The following is a 26,623-nucleotide window of genomic DNA, read 5'->3' as shown; positions in this document are numbered from 1 at the left end:
CTGTGATGAAAGATGAATGTTATTTGTGCGCCACTTCGCAAGCAGTATTATTCTATATGCCCAGGAGCATTGGCTACAAAGACGTGTCCCAAAGCTTCTGGGATGCCAGAGCAGGGTCCCTCCGGCTCCTAGGCCCCCCCTGACATAAACCCCACCCAACCCCCTCATGTTCAAGGCCCCCACTTGTCCACCCTTTCATCTCCCACCTAACAGATAGCTTTGCTTTGCCTCCTCAAAGGGCTACCTTGATAGCATTGGTGGTACTGGGGCAGATGGGGGGTCCAGGGATCTTTGAGCAGGAGCAATGTCTATTTGCTCTTGCCCAGTCCAGTGCTGCATCCAAAACAGTCAAATTCAGTCATGCCATTTTAGATGTGGTGCTTGACAAGGCAGAGCGACTGGGCTTTGCTCCTGTCTCAAGAACCCCTGGACCACCAGTGCTATCAAGGTAGCCCTTTGAGTGGGGGGCCTTGAACATGAGTGGGGTGAGCAGGGCTTGTGTCAGAGGGCTTAAACCGGGTGGTAAAATAACCCCAGCAAAACACTGGGTTATTTCACCATGATTTTTGGGCCTTAACGCAACTTGCAGTGTACCACCACAAGCTGAGTTAGAGTATTTGCATAGTAATGAAATGTAAAAGCAAGCATTTGCATGTTTTGCATATCATTACTACCTAACCTGCAACAACTTAAATATTGCTGCAGTATTTTATGTGAAGCAGTGTTAGGGCCATTTAAGTCACATTAAGGGCCAAACAACATGACTTAAAGCCCTAATGCTGCTTGATAACTCCCTCCCTCCCCCCCCCCCCCCCCCAAATCAGCAAGGAGTAGAAAGAGCACTCAGGGAATACAAGGCCATATAGGAATACAAGGCCATATAGCTGAGAGACTAAGTGCCCCTTTTACTAAATCACGCTAGTGAGTCCCGGTGCGGCAAATCTGACGTAGCCCATTCAATGGCTTCATCACACTTGCCACTCCAGGACTCACTAGCGAGGTTTAGTAAAAGGGGCCCTAAATGAAATATCTGCTTCAGACTTTGCAGAGGAAGATATAATGGAGCTACTTATGCCCAAAATAGTGTTTAAAGGTGATAATTCAGAGGAAGTGCAACAAATCTCCATGAACCTAGAAAATGTAATAGGCCAAATCAACAAGCTGAGAGCAGCAGATTACTTGGACTGGATGGTACAAACCCAAGATTACTTAAATAAATAAAAAATGAGATTACAGGTCTACTATTAGCAATCTACAACCTATCATTAAAATCATCTACAAGTACAGTGCCTGAAGATTGGAGGCTAGCCAATGCAACACCAATGTTTTAAAAGGGTTCCAGGAGTGGTCCATGAACTAAAATGGTAGAAACTATTATAAAGAATAAAGAAGTCCTTTTACTAAGCTGTGCCATAAAGTGGTCTTAGCCCACCCTTGAAAGGGTTTTTCCTGCGTGCTAATGCCATTTTTACTGTAGCCATAATGGCCATTAATGGCAAAAATAGAAAATTGTCCATTTGCTAATGCTGCCATTAGCGTGGTCATTAAAAAAAAACAACAACATATGAGTACATATCCCCACCTATTTTGTAGGCTGTAAGAGCTCATTCGGTAATCCTGTGCTAACCAGTTAAAAACATTAATGTGGATGCTCTATTTAGCATCAAAACTCTCCGTCCCACTGACATGCCTCCTCAAAAAAAAATATTTTTTAGAGCCCAGGTTAACACACTAAATTAGCAGTTACTGCAGATTGCCTGAGCGCATTCCAAGATACATCATTTTAAGATTCATTAGGCACTTAGTAAAAAGCCCCCCAAATTACTGAATACATAGTCAGACATAGTTTAATTGGGTAGAATCAACATAGATTTAGCCAAGGCAATGTCCTGTTGTGGATTGGGAACTGGTTAAAAGATAGAAAACAGAAAACACTGGGTTAAATTACCAATTGTCTCAGTGTAGGAAGGTGAATAGAGGATCTGGAAATGGGAACAAGTGAGGTGACAAATCTGTAGATGAGACAAAATTATTCAAAGTTGTTAAAACTCATTTGGATTGTGAGAAATTGCAGGAGGACCTTGGGAAACTGGAAACCAGTGGCGTACCTAGGGTAGTTGACACTCGGGACTGGTCATTTTTTAACACCCCCCTCCAAAATCCAGTACTAGGCATACCGAGAATACAAAACACTCAGGACCTATAGAGCAATTCTACCATACCATAAGCAGTCATTTCTACAAGTCACACAAAGAAAAGGAAAGCATCTTAAACACTACAGTGAGCACTAGAACATCAATTCACCTATTGTAAAACGAAACCAGACAGAATAGTACAGATCATCGATCCTTCACAGTCAATGCCAACTGAAAGCCATGTCTTTTTCACAAACACAGATACACCCTAATCCACTATAGAATAAGTAATCAAACTCTGCATACAATGCAACACCACAGAAACAGAAAATATCCCCTAGAACTGTGCAAAATATAAAGACAGCAGATGTAAATTTGAAAAAACTAACAAATACCAATCACCACTTTACAAATTAAGAAATAGAAATAAAGCAAATATAGAAAATAAAATAATACCATTTTATTAGACTAATACATTTAGCTTTCAGAGGCCAAAACCTCCTTCCTCAGGTCAATACAGTATAGTGCTGTTACAGTATCCTATCCTGACCTGAGGAAGGGGGTTTTGTTCTCGAAATGTTAGTCAAAATGTATTAAAATTAGTCTAATAAAAAGATTATTTTATATACATGTTCTATTTATAATAATTTATTAACACATCTACAATACTACTTTATACTAAAGCAAAAAAATAAAAATGTATATTTTATTTTTGTTACATTTGTACCCCGCGCTTTCCCACTCATGGCAGGCTCAATGCAGCTTACATGAGGCAATGGAGGGTTAAGTGACTTGTTGTCTCTGGTTTCTGCTTTCCTCATCTTCTTTTCACTGTCTTCCTTCCATCCAGCATCTGTCTTCGCTCTCTCTCTGCCATCCAGTGTCTGCCCTCTCTGCCGTCCCCTCCATCCAATGTTTGCCGTCTCTCCCTGCCCCTTCCATCCACTGTCTACCCTTTCTATCCCTTCCATCCACTGTCCGCCCTTTCTCTCTGCCCCTTCAATCTACCATTTGCCCTCCCTCTCCCATCCATCCAGGGTCTGCCCTCTCTCTCGCTCACCCTTCCATCCAGGGTCTGCCCTCCCTCTTGCTCCCCCTTCCATCCAGGATCTGTCCCCTCTTTCTCTGCCCCCTCTTTTCGACCCACAGTTCCAGCCCCATTATCCCACCTGCCCCTAGTTCCAGCCCCAGCCCACATCTCCCACCTGCCCCCCCTTTTCAGCCCTCAGTTTCAGCCCCACTATCGCACCAGTCCCCAGTTTCAGCCCAGCCCTTTTCTCCCACCAGTCCCAAGCTTCAGCCCCCAACCACTTTTCCCTGTCTCCTTTTCAGCCCCCAGTCCCCAGTTTCAACCCCAGCTCTTTTGTCCCACCAGTCCTGAGCTTCAGCCCCAGCCACTTCTCACTGTCCCCTTTTCAGCCCCCAGTCCCCACAGTTTCAGCCCCTGCCCCTTTTCAGTCCCCCAGTTCCAGTACTAGCCCCCTTATCCCACCTACCCTCCTTTTCAGCCCCCAGTTCCAGTCCCCTTCATCCACATGCCTTGTATTAGGGCCCCCCTTTTCAGCCCCAGACCCATTCTCCCACCTGCCCCAGGCATGGCCCCATTCTCCCTCCTGCCCCAGACATGGCCCCATTCTCCCTCCTGCCCACTTCTCAGACCCTAGTTCCAGTTCCAGGCCCCTTCTCCCATCTGAGCCCCCTTCCCAGTCCTCTTCTCCCATCTGAGCCCCCCCATCCCACTCAGACCCAGTCCCCTTCTCCCATCTGAGTCCCCCCTACCCATTCCCAGTCTCCCATCTGAGCCCCAGTCCCAGTCCCCTTCTCCCATCTGAGCCCCGCCAGACCCAGTCCCCTTCTCCTATCTAAACCCCCCCAGACCCAGTCCCCTTCTCTCATCTGAGCCCCCCCTCCCCGACCCAATCTGTGAAGCGCCTCATGTCTGCTATGCTGTAAAAGAAGCAAATCGCCTCGTTGCATCAGCCCTTCCCTCACTGTGTCCCGCCCTCTGATGTAACTTCCTATTTCCGCGAGGGCGGGACACAGTGAGGGAATGACTAATGCGATTTGCTTCTTTTACAGCAAAGCAGATGAGAGGTGCTTCACAGATTTTTTTTTTAAGGCTAGGTGCCAGGTGGCAGAGAAGAGGGTCATTTGTCGACGGAGCTGGTAGGCAGGTGGGGAGCCCCCCACCTGCTGACACCCAGAGTGGACCGCCGCCACCGCCCCACCCTTGGTACACCACTGCCGGAAACCTCAGCATTCAAATAGCACATGAAACTTAGTGGCTCTTTTACTAAACTATGGCAACTTTTTGCACTTATCGTACCCTAAGTGTAGTAAATGCAGGAGGGTGTGTCCAGCACCTGCCCTGCATTGATCACACAGTTGCCCTGTTACATGAAGTGAATCACCTTCAGTTGGCACCCATACCACAAATATTATATCTCAAAGAGCCCAACGTCCCTTCAGTTTGTTATCTTCTAAATTCTTAAAAGAGCAGTATTCAGTTTACAAATCATAGACCTCAGTGTTACATGTAGTGGCAGATAGCATAGGTGTTCCTGCATTATCTGCCACTGTATGAAATAAGTTTTAAAAAATACATAAGTTGAAAGCCATGGTGGTGCATCCTACCCCTGAACACATTCCTTCTGATCCGATCCCCCACCCAATGATATTCAGTCACCCCTCCCAATTTTCCTAGGAGGTCTAATCTCCCTCCCACACGCCCTTCCTGGTAGACCTTCTCAAATTCCTTCCCCCTATCCTAATCCCCTCCAACAGTCAAACCCCACTCTGCTAGAAGAACACCCCCACTACCCCAAAGTCATACCCTACTCTCTTCCCACCCCAAACCCTCCGGGACCTACTAAGGGGTCAGCATGGTCAGTTCATAAGGATGACCCCCCTAGCAGTAGTACCACAAGACCACTACTAGAGGGTAGAGGTGCCATTTTGGATGCAGGCCCTGATCCTGGCAGGAGTGGATGGGGATCATTGCTACCCTTTACTGCTGAACCAACCACTGTTGACTTGGGTAGAGCCTGGGAGGAAGTTGGGGAGAGTTGGAGAGAGTAGTTGGGGTTGATCTGTCAAGGGGTGATGAATTTGAGTTTGTCTGTTCTACAGAAAGGGAATTGGACATTGGGAACAGATCACAGGACTGGGGGGGGGGGGGGGGGAGGTGGAGAGACACTGCTGCTGCACTGCATCTGTTGCTAGGTATGCTATTGAACTACTGATAGAGCAGTTGCACTTACTACCTCCTTTAGACTCACAGTAGAGGCCCATGAGCTACCTGTCACAACCAACCACACAACCAACCCAATTAAATCATGCTTGTTTCCCAACCCTACTGGCATTAAGCAACTAGCACTGGATTTTTACCACACTCGCTGTTTTAATGTGCAGTAGACATTCTCACAAGTCTGCACCAGTCCGCACCAGTCCGTACCAATGTTTACCATGTAGTAAAGCCCCAGCTTAGATAAAGACACTCTTAATTTGAAGTGCAAAGGAATCCATAGAGAAGAATAACCCAAATTATAGTGCACAGTGCTTGATTCCACATTAGGAATCAATCGCCTAGAAAAAGGATCTAGGTTCCTTTGTGGCCAAATACTTTGAAATTTTCTGCTTTGTGTATGGCACTGGCCAAAAAAACAAAAGAATGTTAGGAATTATAACAAAAGGGATAGAGAAATAAAACAAATTATATCATAATGCCTCTATTGCTCTATTGAACGTCCACACCTCGAATACTGTGTACAATTCCAGCCACAACATCTCAAAAAGATATAATGGAATTAGAAAAAGTATGGAGAAGGATGATTAAGAGGATGGAACTACTCTCATGTGAGGAAAGGCTAGGCAGGAGACGGTCTATAAAATTGTGAGTAGGGTAGAACAGATAAACTCTGTGTGGAGGAGTGGCCTAGTGGTTAGGGTGGTGGGCTTTGGTCTTGGGGATCTGAGTTCAATTCCCACATCAGGCACAGGCAGCTCCTTGTGACTCTGGGCAAGTCACTTAACCCTCCGTTGCCCCATGAAAGCCGCATTGAGCCTGCCATGAGTGGGAAAGCGTGCGGTACAAATGTAATAAAAAATAAACAAAAATCAATTTTTGTATTCTTTCAAAAAGTGCAAAGACTAGGGAACACACCATGAAGTTAAACAAATCCAAAAAAATAACATTTTCACTCAATACATATTGAAAGTCTGAAACTTATTGCTGGAGTATGTCGTAAAAGAGTTAGTGCAGATGGGTTTTAAAAAGGTTTGAACAAATTCCAGGAGGAAATGTCCATAATCCATCATTAACACAGACCTGCAGAAAGTCATTGCCTATCCCTGGGGGTATGTAGCATGGAATCTTGCTACTTTGGGGGATTTTGCCATGTACCTGTGACCTGGATTAGCCTCTGTTAGAAACAGGATGCTGGGCTAGATGAACCTTTGTTCTGACCAATTAGGGAAACTGTTATGTTCTTATGCTAACATTTTAAGGTCTGCGTAGGGATCTATAGCAGTTCAGTTTGTTCTATTTTTGCAGTAAGAAGTATGTTGGTTTTCTAGGGACCACTGTAATATTTGCAACGCTGCCTTTTCATGGGCTCTGTGACAGTTAAAGGGTGGTGTTTATGTGGTAGGCAGGGGACCTGGGTAACCCCTTCCTGAAACTCCCAAAGTGAAGCCCTGCACCTCACATATGAATAATATTATCTTCTTTTTCTGGTTTAAAAAAAAACGCACTGAGTTACAGACTTAGACATGAGCTCAAAAACTGCCTAACTATGTTGTTGCTTTTGAACTGTCTGGCAATAGTCCAGAGCAGATCATGAGCAGTAACTTGCCACACCCCACTGTAATTTTCTTCTGGTAGCACTGCATGCTTTGGGGAAGTTTAGAGTAGATAGGACGACTGGCTGTTCTCTAGTGATAAGCAAATGTACATACATGCAGACATACACTTCATTTGAGATATATAGATAATGACTTCCTAGTATTTGTAGAGATAAACATTAGAATTTAGATATAGTCCCTAATGTAGGATTGTGTTAGAAAATACCACAGCAAAGGAGATAAAGCCTTTTAACAAGGAGTGTGTAAACTGAAGAGGTAGATGTTGGAACGCTGTGCCTGATATCTCTGAATTAAAGATATTTTCTCTTTCTTATTCCTTGGTGTTAATTTACAGAATTCAAATACCATCATACTGTTTTAAGAGTAAAAACTAGGCTTGAACATATTTTTCAATTAATAAAGTTATATTGGTATAAGAGAGAATCTTGCTGGGGGGAGGGAGTTGGCCTGGCAATGTCCCATGCTCCTTTATGCTTCCTGTTCAGACAGAGTTGGCCTCCTTTCAGGCCTAGGTGTCAAGAGCCTTCACTCACAAACATTGACTGACAGTTCTCAGCCTGGAATGCAATAGTAGACCCCCCAAGTCTGGCATAGGAGATAAAATTCTGATCTGCAAATCATTTTGAGTCTTTCATAAATAAATGGCATCAATGTCTGACTGTAGGCAAAATAACTCTCCAAAAAAGGAAGAAAAAGTCATTAAAGTTGGCATGAAGAAAGAAAATGAGAATATCTCAGGCAGTCTTGAAAATTAACACTGACTGAGTAGTTTCAGAGAGCCAGGCATTCTCCTGCCCCCCCCCCCCCCCAAAAAAAAAAAATCCCCATTGTTTATAAGGAAAAAGAGTTACAGGCCAAATATAATGAAGCCCAGCACTAAAATACATCTTATGATACTTCCAAAAAAGCAAAGATACCTGTAGCAGATATTCTCCGAGATCAGCAGGCCTTATATTCTCACAAGTGGGTAGCACAGTACCTCATTGCCCGGTCTGGGCTTTATAACAAGCTTTAAGAGCTTTGTAGAGTGTAAGATAAGCTCCACTGTGCATGTGCTGGTGCCTTTCTGCCCTCTATGAGGGCACGGTTACCGCAATTAAATACTACAGCAAGAAAAACAAAAATAAAAATCGGAGGCAACTCCTAGGGGAGGTGGGAGAGTTTGTGAGAACATGAAGGCCTGCTGTCCTCGGAGAATACCTGCTACAGGTAAGTATCTTCGCTTTTTGCAAGGACAAGCAGGCCATTAATTCTCACAAGTGGGGTATCCCTAGCATCCAGGCTCACCGAAAACAACAAACTTTGACCAATTGGGCCTCGCAACAGAGAGGATATAACTTAGATTAACCTAAAACTATATACAACTGAGTGAGAGCGCAGCCTGAAACAGAATAAAATGGGCCTAGGGGGTGGAGTTGGATTCTATACCCCATATAGATTCTGCAACACTGTCTGCTCAAACAGACTATCACGTAGGGTATTCTACTCAAGGCAGTAATGATGTGAATGTGTGGACTGAAGACCAAATCACAGCCTTGCAAACTTCTTCAATGGAGGCTGACCACAAGTGGGCTACCGACGCATCCATGACCCTGACATTGTGAACTTGACATGACACTTCAGTGTCAGCCTAGCCTAGGCATAAGTGAAAGAAATGCAATCTGCCAGCCAATTAGAGATTGTGCATTTCCCAATGGTGACCCCCCCATCCTGTTGGATCAAAAGAAACAAAAAGTTGAGCAGACTGTCTGTGGGGCCTTGACCGCTCCATGTAGTAGGCCAATGCTTACTTGCAGTTCAAGATGTGCAAGGTGCTCTCACCAGGATGGACATGAGGTCGGGGAAAGAATGTTGGCAAGACATTCGATTAGTTCAGATGGAACTCCGACACAAACTTTGGTAGGAACTTAGGGTGCATGAGGAGGACTGCTCTGTTGTGATGAAACTTAGTATAAGGTGCATCCACTACTAGAGCTTGGAGCTCACTGAATCTATGAGCTGAAGTAACAGCCACCAAGAAAATGACCTTCCAGGTCAAGTACTTCAGATGGCAGGAATTCAGTGGTTTGAAAGAAGCTCTCATCAGCTGGGTGAGAACAACATTGAGGTCCCATGACACAGGCAGAGGTTTGACAGGGGGCTTTGATAAAAACAAACCTCTCGAAGCAATCAACTAGAGGCTATCCAGAGATGGGCTTACCCTCTACTCATTGATGATAAGCACTAATTACACTATGGTGAACCCTTATGGAGTTGGTCTTGAGACCAGACTCAGAAAGGTGCAGAAGGTATTCAAGCTAGGACTGTGTAGGACAATATACAGGATCTAGGGCCTTGCCCTCACACTAGATGGCAATCCTCCTCCATTTGAAAGAATAACACCTCTTACTGGAATCTTTCCTGGAAGCCAGCAAGACCTGGGAGACACCCTCTGACAGACCAAGAAAAGCAAATTCTAGGATCTCAACATCCAGGCCGTGAGGGCCAGAGACTGAAGGTTGGGATGTAGAAAATATCCCTTGTTCTGCATGATGAGGATCAGAAAACTCTCCAATCTCCATGGTTCCTCGGAGGATAACTCCAGAAGAAGAGTAAACCAGATCTGCCAAGGCCATGAAGGTGCGATTAAAATCATGGTCCTATGGTCTTGCTTTAGATTCAGCGAAGTCTTCCACACAAGAGGAATGGGAGGATATGCATACAGCAGACCTGTCCCCCAATGCAGGAGGAAGGCATCTGACATTAGTCTGTCATGGGCCTGAAGTCTAGAACTGAGGGACTTCGTGATTCAGCTGAGTGATAAAGAGATCCACTGAGGGGGTGCCACATGCTCGGAAGATCTCACAAGCAATGTCCATATTGAGAGACCACTTGTGTGGGTTTTTTGCCTGTCAGATAAGTGACCCGAAGGAACATGCCATGTTGGCAAGCCCATCGCCACATCCAGACGGCATCCTGACACAGAAGGCATGATCCGATGCCCCCTTGCTTGTTGGTGTAATACATTGCAACCTACTTGTCCATTTGAATAGGCACAATTTGATTGGACAGCCGATCTCTGAAAGCCTTTAGAGCATTCCAGATTGCCTGGAGCTCCAGAAGGTTGTTCTGAAGACCTGTTTCCTAGAGGGACCATGCTCCCTGAATGTGCAGCCATTCCACTTGAGCTCCCCAACCCAGCAACGATGCATCTGTTATTAGCACTTTTTGAGTCTGAGGAATTTGGAATGGAAATCCCAGGATCAAATTAGATTGAACAGTTCACCACAGCAGAGAGAGAACAAGGTCTGGAGATACTCAGATGACATCTTCCAGCTCTCTCATAACTTAGTACCACTGGGAAGCTAGGATCTATTGGGCTGATCTCATGTGAAGGCATGTTATGGGTGTCACATAAACTGTGGAAGCCATGTGGCCTAACAACCTCAACATCTGCTGAGCTGACCTGCTGAGAGGTTCAAATCTGAGAGGTCAGGGCTAGAGTGTCCACACGCGGTCCTGGGAGGAAAGTTTGAACCTTCTGCGTATCAAGCAAGGCTCCAATGAATTCCAATTGTTGTGCAGCATGAAGATGTGACTTGGTATAGTTTATAACAAACCCTAAGAGCTCCAGCATCCGAATAGTCCTCTGCGTGGACTCCCGATCTCCGTCCTCCAATGTGCTCTTCACCAGCCAATCGTCGAGGTAAGGAAACACATGGACTCCCAGTCTGTATAGCGATGCTGCAACTACCGCTAGACATTTGGTAAAGACCCTGGGAGCTGATGCGAGGCCAAAAGTCAACACACGGTACTGGTAGTGATGTGTTCCCAACTGAAATCAAAGATACTTCCAGTGGGCAGGAAGTATCGGAATGTGAGTATATGCATCCTTTAAGTCCAGAGAGCACAGCCAATTGTTTTCCTGAACCATGGGGAGGAGGGTGCCTAGGGAAACCATCCTGAACTTTTCTTTGACCATGAATTTGTCCAGGACCCTTAGGTCTAGGATGGGACGCATCCCCCCCCCCCCCCCCCGTCTTCTTTTGCACGATGAAGTACCTGAGATAGAATCCTTACCCTTCTTCCCCTGGTGGGTCAGGTTCACTGCAAGAGCCTGTAGAAGGGCGGAGAGTTCCTCTGCAAGTATTCGCCAACCTCTACTGAACAGACTGTTCCAAGTCAGAAACACATAACCATGAGAGTCTGCGCATTGCTATACTTTGAGCAGAGATCCTGGAAGCCATGTCAAAGCTGTCATAGGTGCCCTTAGCCAAGAACTTTCAATATGCCTTCTGCTGCATGGCCAGCTGGCGCACTGACTCGACCTGAAGCTCGGCATCGAGACTCCTCAGTGCCAACGAGGAAGATGTTGAATCCTCCAAAAATCCTCTCTCATTGAGCCTCCCTGGCAACCTGAGTCCTCTTCTTCATCCAAAGACAAAGTTGGCAAGGCTATGTACGGGCCCTAAGCACTGAAGACACCATGAATGGGTGTCTTTGCCAGAGATTGTCTGATTGCACCGGGAACAGCGCTTAAAGCCACTGGGAGCTTTAGTGGACATGGAAGGGAAAACTTCCAAAGCAAACTCAAAAGACGCGATGGCGCCTGAAAAAAAGGCAAGGCACCACAGAAAAAGTTATGGGAAAGACCCAAATGGAGAGTAGGCCTAAATGCAGCCTAAGACATGGAAAATAAAGGAAACCTAAAAACTAGCAAATATTAACTAAAAATGACAGGAAGAAAAAAAGGGAGAAAAGCCCGAAAAGGCACAGTGAAAAACGCTCAAAAAGAAATCGAAACGGCACCAAAAATAAGCTCTTCTGAACCAGGCATAAAGAGGAACCACAGATGCAGTTCTCTTTTCACTGCAGTAGAAAAACAACTTCAGTAACTGCGGCTTCGCGGCAGGTGGGAAGGCACCCGTACATACGTGGTGGAGCACGTGTTGTACTCCACAAAGCTCTTAAATCTTGTTATAAAGTCTGGACTGGGAAACGAGGTGCCGCGTTACCCACTTGTGAGAATTAATGGCCTGCTTATCCTCGGAGAAAGCTTTATTTCATAACATGTTCTTTCACAAATCATTTCTTTGTATATAAAAAAATGTTGCACTCATAACTTCTAGAAATATTCACAGGAGGCATTTATTAGTGCTACATGTCCATGGACCACTAGAGAATTGTATTCACGTTATATTCAGTGGTAATATTTACTTTCAAGGACTCTGCTATATTGCAGGATTAAGCCAGGGATGAATTTTCCCTGAAGAAAAATTTTTAAAGGGTGGAGGTGAGACAGGATTTGGGGTATTTTAAAAGCTTGTGTAACCCAGGTTTTCACCCATTTGCTAGCTCTGGCCCTGGGCCACCAAAGCAGAGTTCAGTTCAGTTTACCATTCAGTGCGAATCTCCCCTCACTCATCAGTTCCAGCACACATGCAGTCAAGCTGGGGAGTGGGTCATTGGTCTGGAATAGAGATTTGGGGGTTTGGGAGGCTATGCTTCACCCTCTGGAGCTCATCGGTTCCCTCAGCTCTCTCGTCAACAAACCAAGCAGTGCTCAAAAAGTCTCAAACAATTGCAAAACCTTTATTTGAACTCTTGCAACAGACAAACAGCAACTGGCAAATGATCATTTCTAAGTATTCCTTGTTGTTATTCCTGAGAGGGAACTCAATTTCCACTTCTTCCCCGAATTATATTTATAGGATGCTTAATGCTATATTTACTGGTATTAGAGTTCAGTAATAAAGAGGATGAAAGAGTATATATAGCCAAAAAATAAGAACCTCTCTTACAATATGCAAAGTACTATTAAAACACTATTCCTATGGAGTACAAAAAGTAAGAAAGAAAAAAAGCATTAGCACCCACGTCTCCACCCAACAAACATTAACAGGGTAAAAAGGACTTAAACTGGGTCAAACTCTCTTCATCGGCATAAAAAACCCCTTTCATACAAAATGTTTGTTAAAACTCCAAGTAATGTTTAATTTTAATGGATCCACCCAAAATTGTGGCAAACAAAAGAAAAAAGCAAACCCTTAGCTTTTGACTTAATTGAAGATTCAAAAGTGTCTCTAAAGTCAATCACACCGACTGTGGCCAGAGTTTCGCTACAATCAGCTGTCTCAAGGCGTGAACAACCAGTTAGTTAGAGCACAAGTCGTCTTCATACCACCAGGTATTTACAGTTTGTCCTGTCCATGCCTATCCTGTAAGGCAGTGCTATTTTCAGTGGCTGTTTCTCCTCCTCCTCCTCTCAGCACAAATTCAATCTCTGTGGGCTCAGTCCCTCCTCTGGTCTGACCATCTTCTAGTGGTGACTCCTCTCTAGATCCACCCTAGTCTCAGGACCAAACTCTCCCTGACTCCAGTCCCTTGCACCCGGGCTGGGTCTCTCCTCTGCCACTTTCAGGAGCCGCAACCCTTCTTTACAACCAGTGATCACACTCCTCACTTAGGATTCCCCTTTTCTCCTCCTGGTCTCTTGGGAGGGGACCATCAGGCAGTCAAAAACCTGCAGGCAACCAAAGACCTGTAGGCGACCAAAAGATCCCCTTAAAGAGCATAACTTTAGCTTTATCACCTTATAAACTCCTCCCCTCTGTCATTCTTTAGTCCTAGGGCACTATTTCTCTGCATTTCATTTCAGTAAACTACTCCCCGTGGGCTGGGCTTCCTCCCACCTAGGGACATCCTACCACTCCAGCCATCTAGCAGGGACCTCCCTCCCCCCAGGGCTTTGGAAAAATCTATCCCTTTAGTAATACCCATTCCCATAGGGTATTACAATTGCATATGCTTCATTTAGCTGGGCATTTGACATTGGGAGGGCAATAATGACAGCCCTTTTCATATGTCGAATAGGATGTTTCCAATAGAAATCAGGGCTATCATTTTACCAAAGGCCAGTTCTTCCACTGGGCCATAGGAGCCGGCTTTGTGGGTGCTTGAGCACCCCAATATTGAGAAAATTCCTTGTATGTGTCCAGGAAAAGGTTATATCCATTGGGCTTAGCATCCCCAATAATTTTGAAACGTTTCTCACATCCCCCTTATATCACCCACACTGATGAAAACAAGTTCATCTGGCCTGACAGCTATTTCTGCCTCCCACCCATGACACAGCCCTTACCCCCCATGAGCAGAGGATTGGGTCATGACTTTCTTAAACCCTACTCCTGCTGTTCCCAGTGCCTTTCCTTTTCCTTCAGCACTGATGAACCACTTGGAAGTGAAAAGAGAGGCACTAGTGGCAGAAGAAGCAGTGGGGTTAGAAAGAATAGCTGCTGTCCACCTACTAGAATGACTGAAGACTTTTTGATTACAGTCTTGCACAATACAGTAGTAACTCAGTTTTCGTTGACGTCAGTTTTTGTCTCGGTTTTCGTTGGTTGCCTCGGATTTCATCGAAAAAGAAGGATGTCCATCTCCCAATTTGTATCAGAAGATGGGCGTCCTCCCTATTAATTTCTGTATTTCCTTACATTTATGTGATAAATGTGAATGTAATTAAGTAAAATGATAAATAAAATTAAAAAAAAAAAAGAAGATGGACATCCTTCTCCCGATTTTGGCCGTCCTCGTTAATTGCCTCGGTTTTCATCGGTTTCAGATTTCGCCGATTGTTTTCGGACGGATTATCGATGAAAACCGAGGTTTCACTGTATACATTTTGGAAATGTAATTGTATATAACATAGTAACATAGAGGGGCCTTTTCAAAAGAACATCCAAGCTAGAATTTGAACGTCCTGCTCATATCTTCCAAAAAAAACCCATCCATTTCACAGCCATTTTTGAACATTAAAAAACATCAGGATTTCCTGTTCAAAAATACATGAAGATTTTCTTGTGATGAAAACATTAAAAAAAAAAAAAGTAGGTACAAAAATGTCTGCCTAGCATCATTTGTACAAAAATGGCCACACAAATGTCCCTGCAGGGCAGAGGGGCAGCCAAGTGGTCAGTGCAGTGGACTTTAAACAATGGGATCCAGGTACAAATCCCACCTTAATTCCTTTAAATGTTATTGTGATTCCTCCAGGAACAGATAAAAACCTACTGTACCTAAAGGTACAGCACTACACGCTTGCAGGTGTGTTATAAATTCAGGTATAGCAGGTATTTCTATGTTCCAGAAGGGCTCACATATTTGTACAGAAATAAGAGTTAAGAGTGAGACTTACACCTGGGTCCTGTTGGTCAAAGTCCACTGCACTGATCACTAGGCTACTCCTTACACTTGCTTGCTGCCTTATCCTATATAATAATTCTCACCTCCAACATTCTGAGGCTGCCTGGAACCGTTGATCATGTTGGAGTAGATAATAGTGATGTCATACAACCCACACCAGATTGGCCAGTATAAGGGAGAGGAGCGGAGCGGAGCCACGATACAGGGAGCAGCGAATCAGCACAACACGGGAATGCACAGCAGCAGGAACAGAAGCCTCTCTCACACAGTCACTCTCTCAAACATACACACTCAGAGGAAAACCTTGCTAGCGCCCGTTTCCTTTCAAACAGAAACAGGCCTTTTTTACTAGTTAGCCATAATACCTGAAATTGTCATAGAGCCTGGTTTCCACTGTCACTTTCACTTTTTAGCGAGGTGTGAGGGGGTTTGTAACCACTGGGAGATTAAGGAGGTATCATGCCTTCATCCCTCCAGAGGTCAGCTGCTCAATCAGGCACCTTTTTTGTACTCTGAAAGTGATTGAAACAGGTTTAGATAAAAATGATAAAGGGGATGGAACTCCTCTCGTATGAGGAAAGGCTAAAGAGGTTAGGGCTCTTCAGCTTGGAAAATAAATATGATTGAGGTCTGCAAAATCCTGAGTGGTGTAGAATGAGTAGAAGTACATCGATTTTTTTTTACTCGTTCCAAAAGTACAAAGACTAGGGGACACTCAAGGAAGTTACGTGGAAATACTTTTAAAACAAATAGGAGGAAATATTTTTTCACTCAAAGAATAGTTAAGCTCTGGAACTCTTTCCGGCGGATGTGGTAACAGAGGTTAGCATATGTGGGTATAAAAAAAGGTTTGGACAAATTCCTGGAGGAAAAGTCCATAGTCTGCCACTGAGACAGAGGGGCAGCAACTGCATGCCCTGGGATTTGTAGCATGGAATGTTGCGACGATTTGGGTTTCTGCCAGGCACTTGTGACCATGCTTGGCCACTATTGGAAGCAGGATACTGGGCTAGATGGACCATTGGTCTGACCCAGTATTGCTACTCTTATGTTCTTACGTTTGTTGCCTTGGACATTTCTTCCCATTCTATTATCACTGAAAGATGTCCTAATTTTGGGCCCACCCTAGTCCTGTCTAAAACATGCTTCCAGTATGCCTCTTTGATATTTGGACAAACTGCAGTGTAAAACATCCTAAATCTGCCTTTCAAAAATCACAATCTGGATGTTTTTTGGCAGATGAACGTCTCAAAAATACAAAAAAAAAAGGGTCAATCTGCTTCAAAATGACATGTCATTTATACCTCACACATACTGTGATGGTGATAGTGAGAAGCACTGCACTGGAGCACCTGTTTACCTGTTTCTGTTAATCACCACTGGAATCTTTTCCAGAGTTCAGTCCATGGAGTTAAAATGAGCCACTCCACATGTTCCAATTAACCACACACACATGCTTTTTAATGTATTTCCACATAAATGTCTTCAAAGTTAGAAACTCACAGTGAAGAGTAAAAAATAACACAGCCAGTCTCAAAGCCAAACAAATGATTAACTGAAGTATAAGCTTCTAAGCAGCAAAATTAAACACAGTTCTAATCAAGAGTCTTCCTCCCACTGGGCTCTAGCTTAACTCCTGAGAAAAGGCACTTCCGTATATTCATTAGACCAGCAGTCACAAACACAGCAAGCTCCTAGCCTAGCACTCCTAGCAATAGCCCCCCCCCCCCCTTCCCCAGAATGTTGCCCACTTCCTAACAAATCTAAAACCCTCCTCCCTGTACCATCGTATCATCTACGCATTGAAACTCTGGAGCTCTGCCTGTCTCTTGGGCCCTGCGCATGGAATGGGCAGCATTTCTGAAAATCAGTGGCGTAGCTAGACCCTGTATTTTGGATGGGCCCAGAGTTAACTTGGGCCCTTCCACACCATGCCCCCCTCCTCGAGATCTAAAAAAAATGTAGGTTTTTTTTCACCTACCTTATCAACATCTCTCCTCCTCAAGTAGTGTCTCAGCATCTGCTTGCCCATCGCTGAACCCCATCGTTCCCCAGTGTAACCCTGTCCCTGATGCCTACAGTGATACATTATTGCTGCATGCGCCGGCCCTGCGACATCTCGGCATCTGCCCGCCCATCACTGAACTCTGTCCCTCCTCGGTGTACCTTACAGGTGTCCCTGGCACCTGCAATGATCCATTATTGCTGCCTGCACCAGCCCCACAGGCTTCTATTGGCTGGATCCCGCCAGACAGGAAGCAAGAAATGGCATCAGCAAGAGTGGGACCTGGCCGATGGAAGCCTGTGGATCCGGTGCAGGCAGCAATAATGGATCATTGCAGGCGCTGGGATGCCTGTAAGGTACACTGAGGAGGGATGGGGTTCAGCGACGGGTGGGCAGATGCCGGGGTGCCACAGAGGAGGAGAGATGTTGATGTGGGGTTCTGCTGCTGGGTGGGCCTGTGCCCACCCAGGTTCACCCGTAGCTATGCCACTGCTGAAAATGCTACCCTGGAGGATCTGGATTTCAGCTTTCTACCTTGGAGCCTAAGGGCGTCTTTTACTAAGACACGCTGACGTTTTTAGCGCGCGTTAAAATTGTGGGCACACTAAACATTAGAGACGCCTATAGGAATGCATTGGCATCTCTAACATTTAGCGAGCCTACAATTTTAGCGCGCCTTAGTAAAAGACCCCCTAAATTTGGATTCCAGAACCTCTCTCCCACATTTTCCTATGTCATTGGGGAGGAGGAGGAGGTTTAATTGACTGTGAGGTCATACGGTCAGTAACACTGGACAGTGTTTGGACTGTACAGTAGCACTTGGCACTGACCTGGACAGTAACAATAAAAAAAAAAATCTTGGAATAATTCCGTGGATTTTACTGACCAGAGGTAAAAAGCTTTGTTTAATACAGTGCTTATCTCAGGGTCAGTGAAAAATCTTGTAATATCTCAGATTCTATTGACAAGATTTTGGTAACAAAGTCTTGCAAATACACAGTAGGTGAAATAATTCTACAAAAGACTTAGGGGTCCTTTTACAAAGGCGCGCTGAAAAGTGGCTTGCGGTAGTGTAGGCATGGGTTTTGGGTGCGCACAGAATCATTTTTCAGCGTGCCTGTAAAATAGGCCTCTTTTTTCTCAAAAATGGGCGTGCGGCAAAAACAAAATTGCCGCACGTCCATTTTGGGTCTCGGACCTTACCGCCAGCCATTGACGTAGCGGTAAAGAATTTGGCCGGTAAGGACCTACATGCATCAGATGCCACTTGGCGTGCATCCGCTATGTGCATCCAAAAATAATAATTATTTATCGGATCTGCATAGTGGATGCGTGCCAAAAATGAAATTACCGCAAGAGCCATGCGGTAGTCGGGCGGTAAGTCCATCCTGGCACACGTTGGGCGCACGTTGGCGCCTACCGGCTTAGTAAAAGGGGCCCTTAGCTCTTTCTATAGCAGATCAAGTGAGAGCTACTGACATAAATTGCACCAATTGAAATATTTGTGGTGTCAGTCTGACAAAGAACATGTGCTGACACCCTCTCTAAAGGGTAAAAGCTTGGTACATTTCACTTTCAATAGTTTTTCATTTCCTATTGAATCCACTTTAAAAATATTAGGAGTGACAATTGATTCTACTTTATCTTTTGAGCCTCAGGTTAAACTTCTAAGAAGAAAAATATTCTAGAAACTCAGCCATTATCATAAAGTTAGGAAATATCTTTTATCCACAACACTTTAAAACGGACATTCAAGCTTGTATTGTTTCCCAATTAGGTTAATGTAATCTATGTGGATTGTACTGAGAAAATAAGAAAACAACTACAGAAATTATAGAATGTTTTGGCTCGATAGATCTGCAAAGCACATAAATTTGACTCCATTACACCTTTTTTTCAAATCTTTACACTGGCTACCAATACAGGCCTGTTTATTATTTAAATGTACTCCTGGAATAAACTTCCTGAGCCCCTACGTCTTGCCCCATCCTTGGCCACCTTTAGATCTAGACTGCAGTGGCGTAGCTAGGGGGGCTGCCACCCGGGGCGGGGCGGTTCGCCGTTGCACCCCCCCCCTGGGTGCAGCCCGATGACATACCCCCCCCCCCCTCGGCGCATCGACACCCCACCCCAACCCAGTGCCCACCCTCTTCCGTCCAACCAGCTCCCTACCTTTAAAAAAATATCGGAATCCGAAGCGAGGCGCAGCGCCTCGCGCCTGCACGTAAAAGAAATGTGCACCATCTCATCGGGCCTTCTCTCGCTCTGTCTGTCCCGCCCTTGCAGAAATAGGAAGTTGCGTCAGCGGAGGGCGGGACAGACAGAGCGATGGAAGGCCCGATGAGACGGTGCACATTTCTTTTATGTGCAGGCACGAGGCGCTGCGTCTCGATTCGGATTCCGATATTTTTTTAAAGGTAGGGAGCTGGTTGGACGGAGGAGGGTGGGCACTGGGGAGGAGGGTGTCGATGCACCGAGGGGGGAGCTGGCAGGGAGCACCCCCCCCCCCCCCCCGAGCTGACACCTGGGGCGGACTGCCCCTCCCCCCCTTGCTACGCCAGTGCTAGACTGAAAGCTCACCTCTTTAACATTGCTTTTGACTCGTAACCACTTGTAACCTCCTCTCCTCTTTCCTGTACACATTAATTGATTTGATTTGCTTACTTTTTTTTGTCTATTAGATTGTAAGCTCTTTGAGCAGGGACTGTCTTTCTTCTATGTTTGTGCAGCGCTGCGTACGCCTTGTAGCGCTATAGAAATGCTAAATAGTAGTAGTAGTAATAGCTCCATTAAATCTAACACCATTAGTTTTTATCATCATGGTCCATTTAGGACCCATTGCATTGTTAATTATCTAACCTTTCCTTCCCCCTTCTACTATAAAAATCAAACAGAAATGTTTTCACACTAATTTACTCACTTACCAAGTGAGAGCAATGAGCCTTGAGGAACCCTGCTATTTGATTTTCAAAATTTAGAAAATGACTCCAAATGTTTCACACTATAAGTTCTTTCAGTTAGAAAACCATGAAACCACCAAGTACTTTATCAGAAATACCAATATCTTCCAAAAGTTGTACTAAAAGCTGATAATATACTATATCAAAAGTGGCTGAGATGCTATCAATAATTTTAATCCCAGATTTGCTCAATGGCGATCTGGTAACCTTACCTGGGAGAGAAAGAGAAAGGAGAAAAGCAGTGGCTTGACTAGACTTGACTTTTCAGGTCCAAACAAAGAGCACTAGTGACTTTGAAGCACGAGGCAATAAAGAGTTTGGAGGAGAATGAAGTGAGGTCAGAAGAGGAAAAAGGTGGCAAGAGGGCACCTTTTCCCACTTTTATTATTCACTCCTACCCCAGATAAGATAATATTCAAACACGTTTCTGACTTCATTTACAACTTTCTTTAAAATAGTCTCTTATTTTCTTACTCTACTCCTGTTTTTTTATCTTATCTATCTGTATGTTCCATCTTTGTTTGCATCCTATGCTGCCTATTAAAATGTTCTATTGTGTATTGTGTTGACATTGTAACGTACCATACTATGGTACATTACAATGAATAATTTTACAGCTGTAATTGTCTATTGATTATGTTTGACTTATTCTTGCTGTACACTGCCTTGAATGAATTCCTTCAAAAAGGCAGTAAATAAATCCTAATAAATAAATAAATTAAGAGGGTAAGCATGGTAGAAGAGAGAAAATATGTATGATTTAATCCCTTTTTAATTTTTCTTCCATTTTCCAGAGCCCGAAACGTTTCTCGCAGGGAAGCAGTTGGTCAGGCCTTGACTCAGATTCACTCTGCTTAGGAGAATACCATGAACCATCACTCTACTTCCTCCTCTCCCACCTCAAAGGGCAGTGGCAGTGTATGAGCATAGACTCTGAGTCAGCACACTCTTATAGGCCCTTCAGTCATCATGTTCCTTCCTCAAGTACTGTAAAGAAGCCTGTGAAGGAGACAGGGTCACTGCAGAGCCTAGGCATACATGCTGGCTCCCAAACTCTGCACACATGTACTTCCATGGCCAGTCACAGTTACACCAGATGCGACAGCACATTAATCATTTAATCGGGGCAGCAAAGTAGGTAATATCAACCCTGTTGGCAAATGAACAAAGAATAATATGCTAGTAATTACACTGTGCCTCTCTAAAGAGCCACACACTCTCTGCATGTTTCTAAATTTCATTCCCTTTCTTTCTGCAGATGCAATGTTCTGCCCCCATATTCATGGAGGCAGCGTATATTGTGATGTATATTTAATATGAGTATTATCTGTATTCAATTGACATTGTTTGTGTAATAGATAGCACTGTTTATTAGGACTGCTTTTCCTACAGTTTTGCAGTATCCTGTGATTGACTTCTTGTGAGCTTTCCCTATTGGCTGTTAGCTCTCTGAGCTATATCCAGCCCTCCCTCTCTGCCTCTGTGGGCTGTGGGAGAGAGAGCCCAGTTTTCCTTCCATGCCTTTGTGATCAGCAGCTGTTCTAGGGGCTGATACCTCTTTAACCATCAAGATTTTTCTCCAGTTCGCATCTTTTCTCAAGACTTTTCCCAAGACTTAGCCAAGTCATTCCCCATTTATTCTCTCTGAGTGTTACAGTTTTTCCTCTCAGTTGGGCTGAGGTTCTGGTCATCTCCTTGCCTCTGAGGAGCCTAGATACAGACTCTATGGGCAGAAGGCCACAATTCTTTTACAAGCAATTGAACTGTAAATTGGATTTTCCTTGTTTATTCTGAGTACTACAATAAGAAAGATTTGCTTAAGAATTGAGAGTCTAGTGGTAAAGCTTCTGCTTGGGGATGTTTTATGCTGGCTGTTTAAGCTACACTATACTTTGCCTACAGTATACTTGCCTAGAACAGTACATGCAAAATGATTGAATAAAGAGTTGTACTATTGTCATTCTGTGTTATCAGCTCCAAAGTGAGTAAACATGTTTTTCTAGCCAGGCAGAATGTGAGGGTGAGACTTTCAACCTCGTATGTATCTGGTTCAGCAAGATAGGATCAATGCTAGAACCACAGTCAAGCTGTAGTAGACGTTTATATTTGCCAGCCACCTAAATGGGGCTGCAAACCAGGTCACTTCAAATAACAGAAATCAACATAATCCAAGCCAAGCAGAACTCTATCACTTTGTGTTTGCTGCAACCCATATTGTATGGCATATTCCTAATTTATGGGAACACACTTTGAGTGCAGGATTGCCTTATGCTTTAAAAATGATGCTTATGACAACACTACATTAGCCCAATCTCTGATCGATTTTTAACCTTGACATGGAAACAATCTTTTTTAAGAAACATGTTTTACCTCCAGGTAGTCATAATTGCAGCTGTCATGGTGCTCTATGCTCAATGTGCCAAAGGCAAATGTGATGAGGAGTCCAGGTGTGGTGGAGATGGTCCAGTAACAATCACGGCTAACAGGATAGTTCCCAGGGTATCCCGGAGAGTTAATTGAGCCATAGGTAGCAGTCAGCTCACTGCCGCATTCTAATAACAAAATAAGGGTAATTTGTAATTTTCTTTAAAAGTTGTGATGTCATGTAAAATCAATGGTGTCTCAGGGAAGGAGGTTTTTTTTAAACAGTTTACAAACATTTTCACACTTTAAGCAAATAGGGGGGCAATTATATAACTGGTGGTAATTCTATAAATTGGTGCCAACATATAGGTGCCCCAAAAGCCATGTGCATAGCACCAATTCTATAATGGCTTCTTGCTGCCAAGATGCCCTTATAGAATACTAGCTAAGTCAGTACTGACACACCTAAAGTTAGTGAGAAAACAAGAAGGCAAATGGTTTATTAGATCCTATGTGGAACAGAAAGAGAAGCAGACCTTATGCAGAGAAAGACAGTCTTTATTGGTACATCGATACTCCCCAGGATTCACATGGCCATGTTTTACCAAACTCTGGCTCCGTCAGGGGAAAAGAAAACTAGCTGGTGTGCAACCTTAAACTTCACCAAAACTAGTAACAAGTATGTCTCCTCTTGGCCCATCGAAACATAGCCATGTCGGGCATCCGTTTGTGAATCCTGGGAATGTTGACGATCCAATAAAGATTCTCTTTCTCTGCTTAAGGTCTGTTTCTCTGTCTGTTTCTCTTTCTGTTGCACCTAAAGTTAGGCAACAACAGTTATGCCAAGTCAATGGTAGTTGTAAAAGTGTGCATAACTTATATATTCTAGACCCCCTTGCACTTATGCACTAAGCGATGTTGGTGCATGTGTTATAAAATCGTACCTAGCACTTACACACATAATTGCCAATTTGTGGCACCAATCACATGCATAATTGCTATTATTCTGTAATTTTACGTGCACAACTGTTGACTATCTTTAGGTGCCAATTCATAGAATTGCTCTTCAATGCCTTATAACTAGGCACTCACAGGGCACCTGGTAGAAGCCTATTCTATAAAGGAATGTAGGCACCTATACTTCTTTATAGGATATCAGCTTAGGCAAATAGACATGCACGTTAGCCCCTGAATTCTATATATGGAGCCCAAATTTGGACACGCTACTGAGTTCTGCGTGCAAATTAATTGAGCTCATAACCATCAATAATTGGGTGCTAACAACCAATTACTGAAGTTAATCGGCACTCATTAGAATTTGCGTGCTTATATGAATGCACGTCCTTTTACTAAGCCTCGGTAAAAAATGACCTGCGGTAGTGCGGTCGGGTGTTTTGGGTGCGAGCTGGGCTATTTTTTTTTTTACTGCGGCTGGGGAAAAGGGCTTTTTTTAATGGTCTGGGAAATGAGCGTGCACTGAAATTAAAACTAGTGCGCACCTATTTATGGCCTGAGCCCTTACTGCCACCCATTGACTTAGTGGTGAGGGCTCATGCGCGCCAACTGCTGATCACTGCTGGAAATGCCCCCCCCCCCCAGTAGAAAATAGACAATTATTTTTCTACCACAGGATTCGGCGTGCGCCAAACTCAGAATTACCACCAGGCGCCCATGGTAGCCTGGCGGTAGTGCCGATTTTGTGCACACTACCTGCATGTTAGCCCTCCCGTACCTTAGTAAAAGAGTCCCTTAGTTCCTCAACTTGTTCATTGGTATGTTAGTCGAGAGGTCCAAAGGCCATGCAGCTCCTAAAAAATGTTGTATTTTGTGGGTTGTGCCATCCTTTACTAAACCAACATAAGAAATACCTAAACAAGGGATTTATATGATCTTAAAAGCTGGAGTACAACTATAATTTCAGATAATACCCATATAGAGACATAGTTATCAAAATGGGCAACAGTTAAGGTGTGTTATTTTGTTATTAACCCCAGTTATTAGTAACTAGGAATGGGTCCTGTGCTAAAACAACATCAGTTAGTGGTAAAATAACATCTTAACAGTAGCCTCTGTTGATAACTACACTCCTTAGTTACTGTAGATGACATTACAACCTGCAAAGAATTCTCTGTACTCACCCATGACAATTGTTTTTGCTCAGCCTTCTGTCCCCTAATTCATGACATCATTATACAATAGACTAACAGCTGCCTAATGATGTCACAAACACTAAAGTTTCCCTAAGTTCAGGAGAGAGGTGTGGTAGCCGTGTTAGTCCACTCTTAAAGGTTATCAATAGAAATCAAACAAAATAAAACATGGAAAAGAAAATAAGATGATACCTTTTTTATTGGACATAACTTAATACATTTCTTGATTAGGTTTCGAAGGTTGCCCTTCTTCCTCAGATCGGAAATAAGCAAATGAGGTAGCAGATAGTATATATGAGAGAAACATCAAAGCATTACTTTGACTGTCTGACAGAGTGGGAGGGTGGGGGTATACATGGGGACATCAAAGCATTTCATTGATATTCTAACAGAATGGGTGTTGGTAAGTGAGAGGAGGGTAATAAACAGAGAAATAAACAGAGAAATACAGCTTTATGTTTTATAATGAGTTAGAAAACCCATAAAGGACTGTTTTACATGCTCATCTGCCAATGTGGTATATATCATTCAGTGTAAGAAATGTAACGAAGGATGCTATATTGGAGAAACAGGCCAGATGCTTAAGACAAGATTCAATCTACACAGACATCACATGAAAATAGCCGGTGCCAGTTAGGCCCCCATCCCTGTGGGCCAACACTTCACAAGACCAGAACACTGCACCAGTGATTTCACAGTAAGAATACTGAAAGGTAATTTTAAAACAATACAGGAATGTAAGACCTTTGAAATAAGAATGGTTGAATATTTTGACACCCAACAAACAGGACTTAATAAGGATCTGGGTTTTCTCTCATATATACTATCTGCTACCTCATTTGCTTATTTCCCTTTCCTCCTTTTCTGAAGTCACTATTGAGGAAACTACACTTCTCCTTTCTTCCTCAAAATGTACCACCTGTTCCTCTGATCCCATTCCCACCCACCTTCTTAATGCCATCTCTCCTACTCTTATTCCTTTTATCTGTCAACCTCTCACTTTCCACTGCGACTGTCCCTGCTGCCTTTAAACATGCTGTGGTCACACCTCTCCTTAAGAAGCCTTCACTCGACCCTACTTGTCCCTCTAATTACCGACCCATCTCCCTCCTTCCTTTTCTCTCCAAATTACCTGAGCGTGCTGTTCACCACCGCTGCCTTGATTTTCTCTCCTCACATGCTATTCTTGACCCATTACAATCTGGTTTTCGCCCTCTCCACTCAACCGAAACTGCGCTTACTAAAGTCTCCAATGACCTATTACTGGCTAAATCCAGAGGTCAATATTCCATCCTCATTCTTCTTGATTTTTCCGCTGCTTTTGACACTGTCGATCACAGCATACTTCTCGATACCCTGTCCTCACTTGGATTCCAGGGCTCTGTCCTTTCCTGGTTCTCTTCCTACCTCTCCCTCCGCACCTTTAGTGTTCACTCTGGTGGATCCTCTTCTACTTCTATCCCTCTGCCTGTCGGCGTACCTCAGGGTTCTGTTCTTGGTCCCCTCCTCTTTTCTATCTACACTTCTTCCCTTGGTTCATTAATCTCATCCCATGGCTTTTCCTACCATCTCTATGCTGATGACTCCCAAATCTACCTTTCTACCCCTGATATCTCACCTTGCATCCAAACCAAAGTTTCAGTGTGCTTGTCTGACATTGCTGCCTGGATGTCTCAACGCCACCTGAAATTAAATATGACCAAAACCGAGCTTCTCATTTTCCCCCCCCAAACCCACCTCCCCGCTCCCCCCTTTTTCTATTTCTGTTGATGGCTCTCTCATTCTCCCTGTCTCCTCAGCTCGAAACCTTGGGGTCATCTTTGACTCTTCTCTCTCCTTCTCTGCTCATATCCAGCAGACCGCCAAGACCTGTCGTTTCTTTCTTTACAACATCCGTAAAATCCGCCCCTTTCTTTCCGAGCACTCTACCAAAACCCTCATCCACACCCTTGTCACCTCTCGTTT

General features: G+C 44.1%; 1 protein-coding gene across 2 annotated transcripts in view; it reads right to left on the bottom strand.

Moving 5' to 3' along the window:
- The window catches only part of CUBN (cubilin), a 697,556-nt gene that overhangs the window by 590,943 nt on the left and 79,990 nt on the right, over positions 1-26,623 (bottom strand). For both annotated transcript variants that reach the window (XM_030199596.1, XM_030199602.1), the window contains exon 15: positions 22,515-22,696. In XM_030199596.1, coding sequence (XP_030055456.1) covers positions 22,515-22,696 — 182 coding nt within the window. The remainder of the gene's footprint in view (positions 1-22,514; positions 22,697-26,623) is intronic.

This window comes from Microcaecilia unicolor, chromosome 1 (genome assembly GCF_901765095.1).
Source record: "Microcaecilia unicolor chromosome 1, aMicUni1.1, whole genome shotgun sequence".
Taxonomy (NCBI): domain Eukaryota; kingdom Metazoa; phylum Chordata; class Amphibia; order Gymnophiona; family Siphonopidae; genus Microcaecilia; species Microcaecilia unicolor.
Note: the sequence above shows the minus strand (reverse complement) of the source record. Positions and strands in the feature narration are given on the sequence as shown.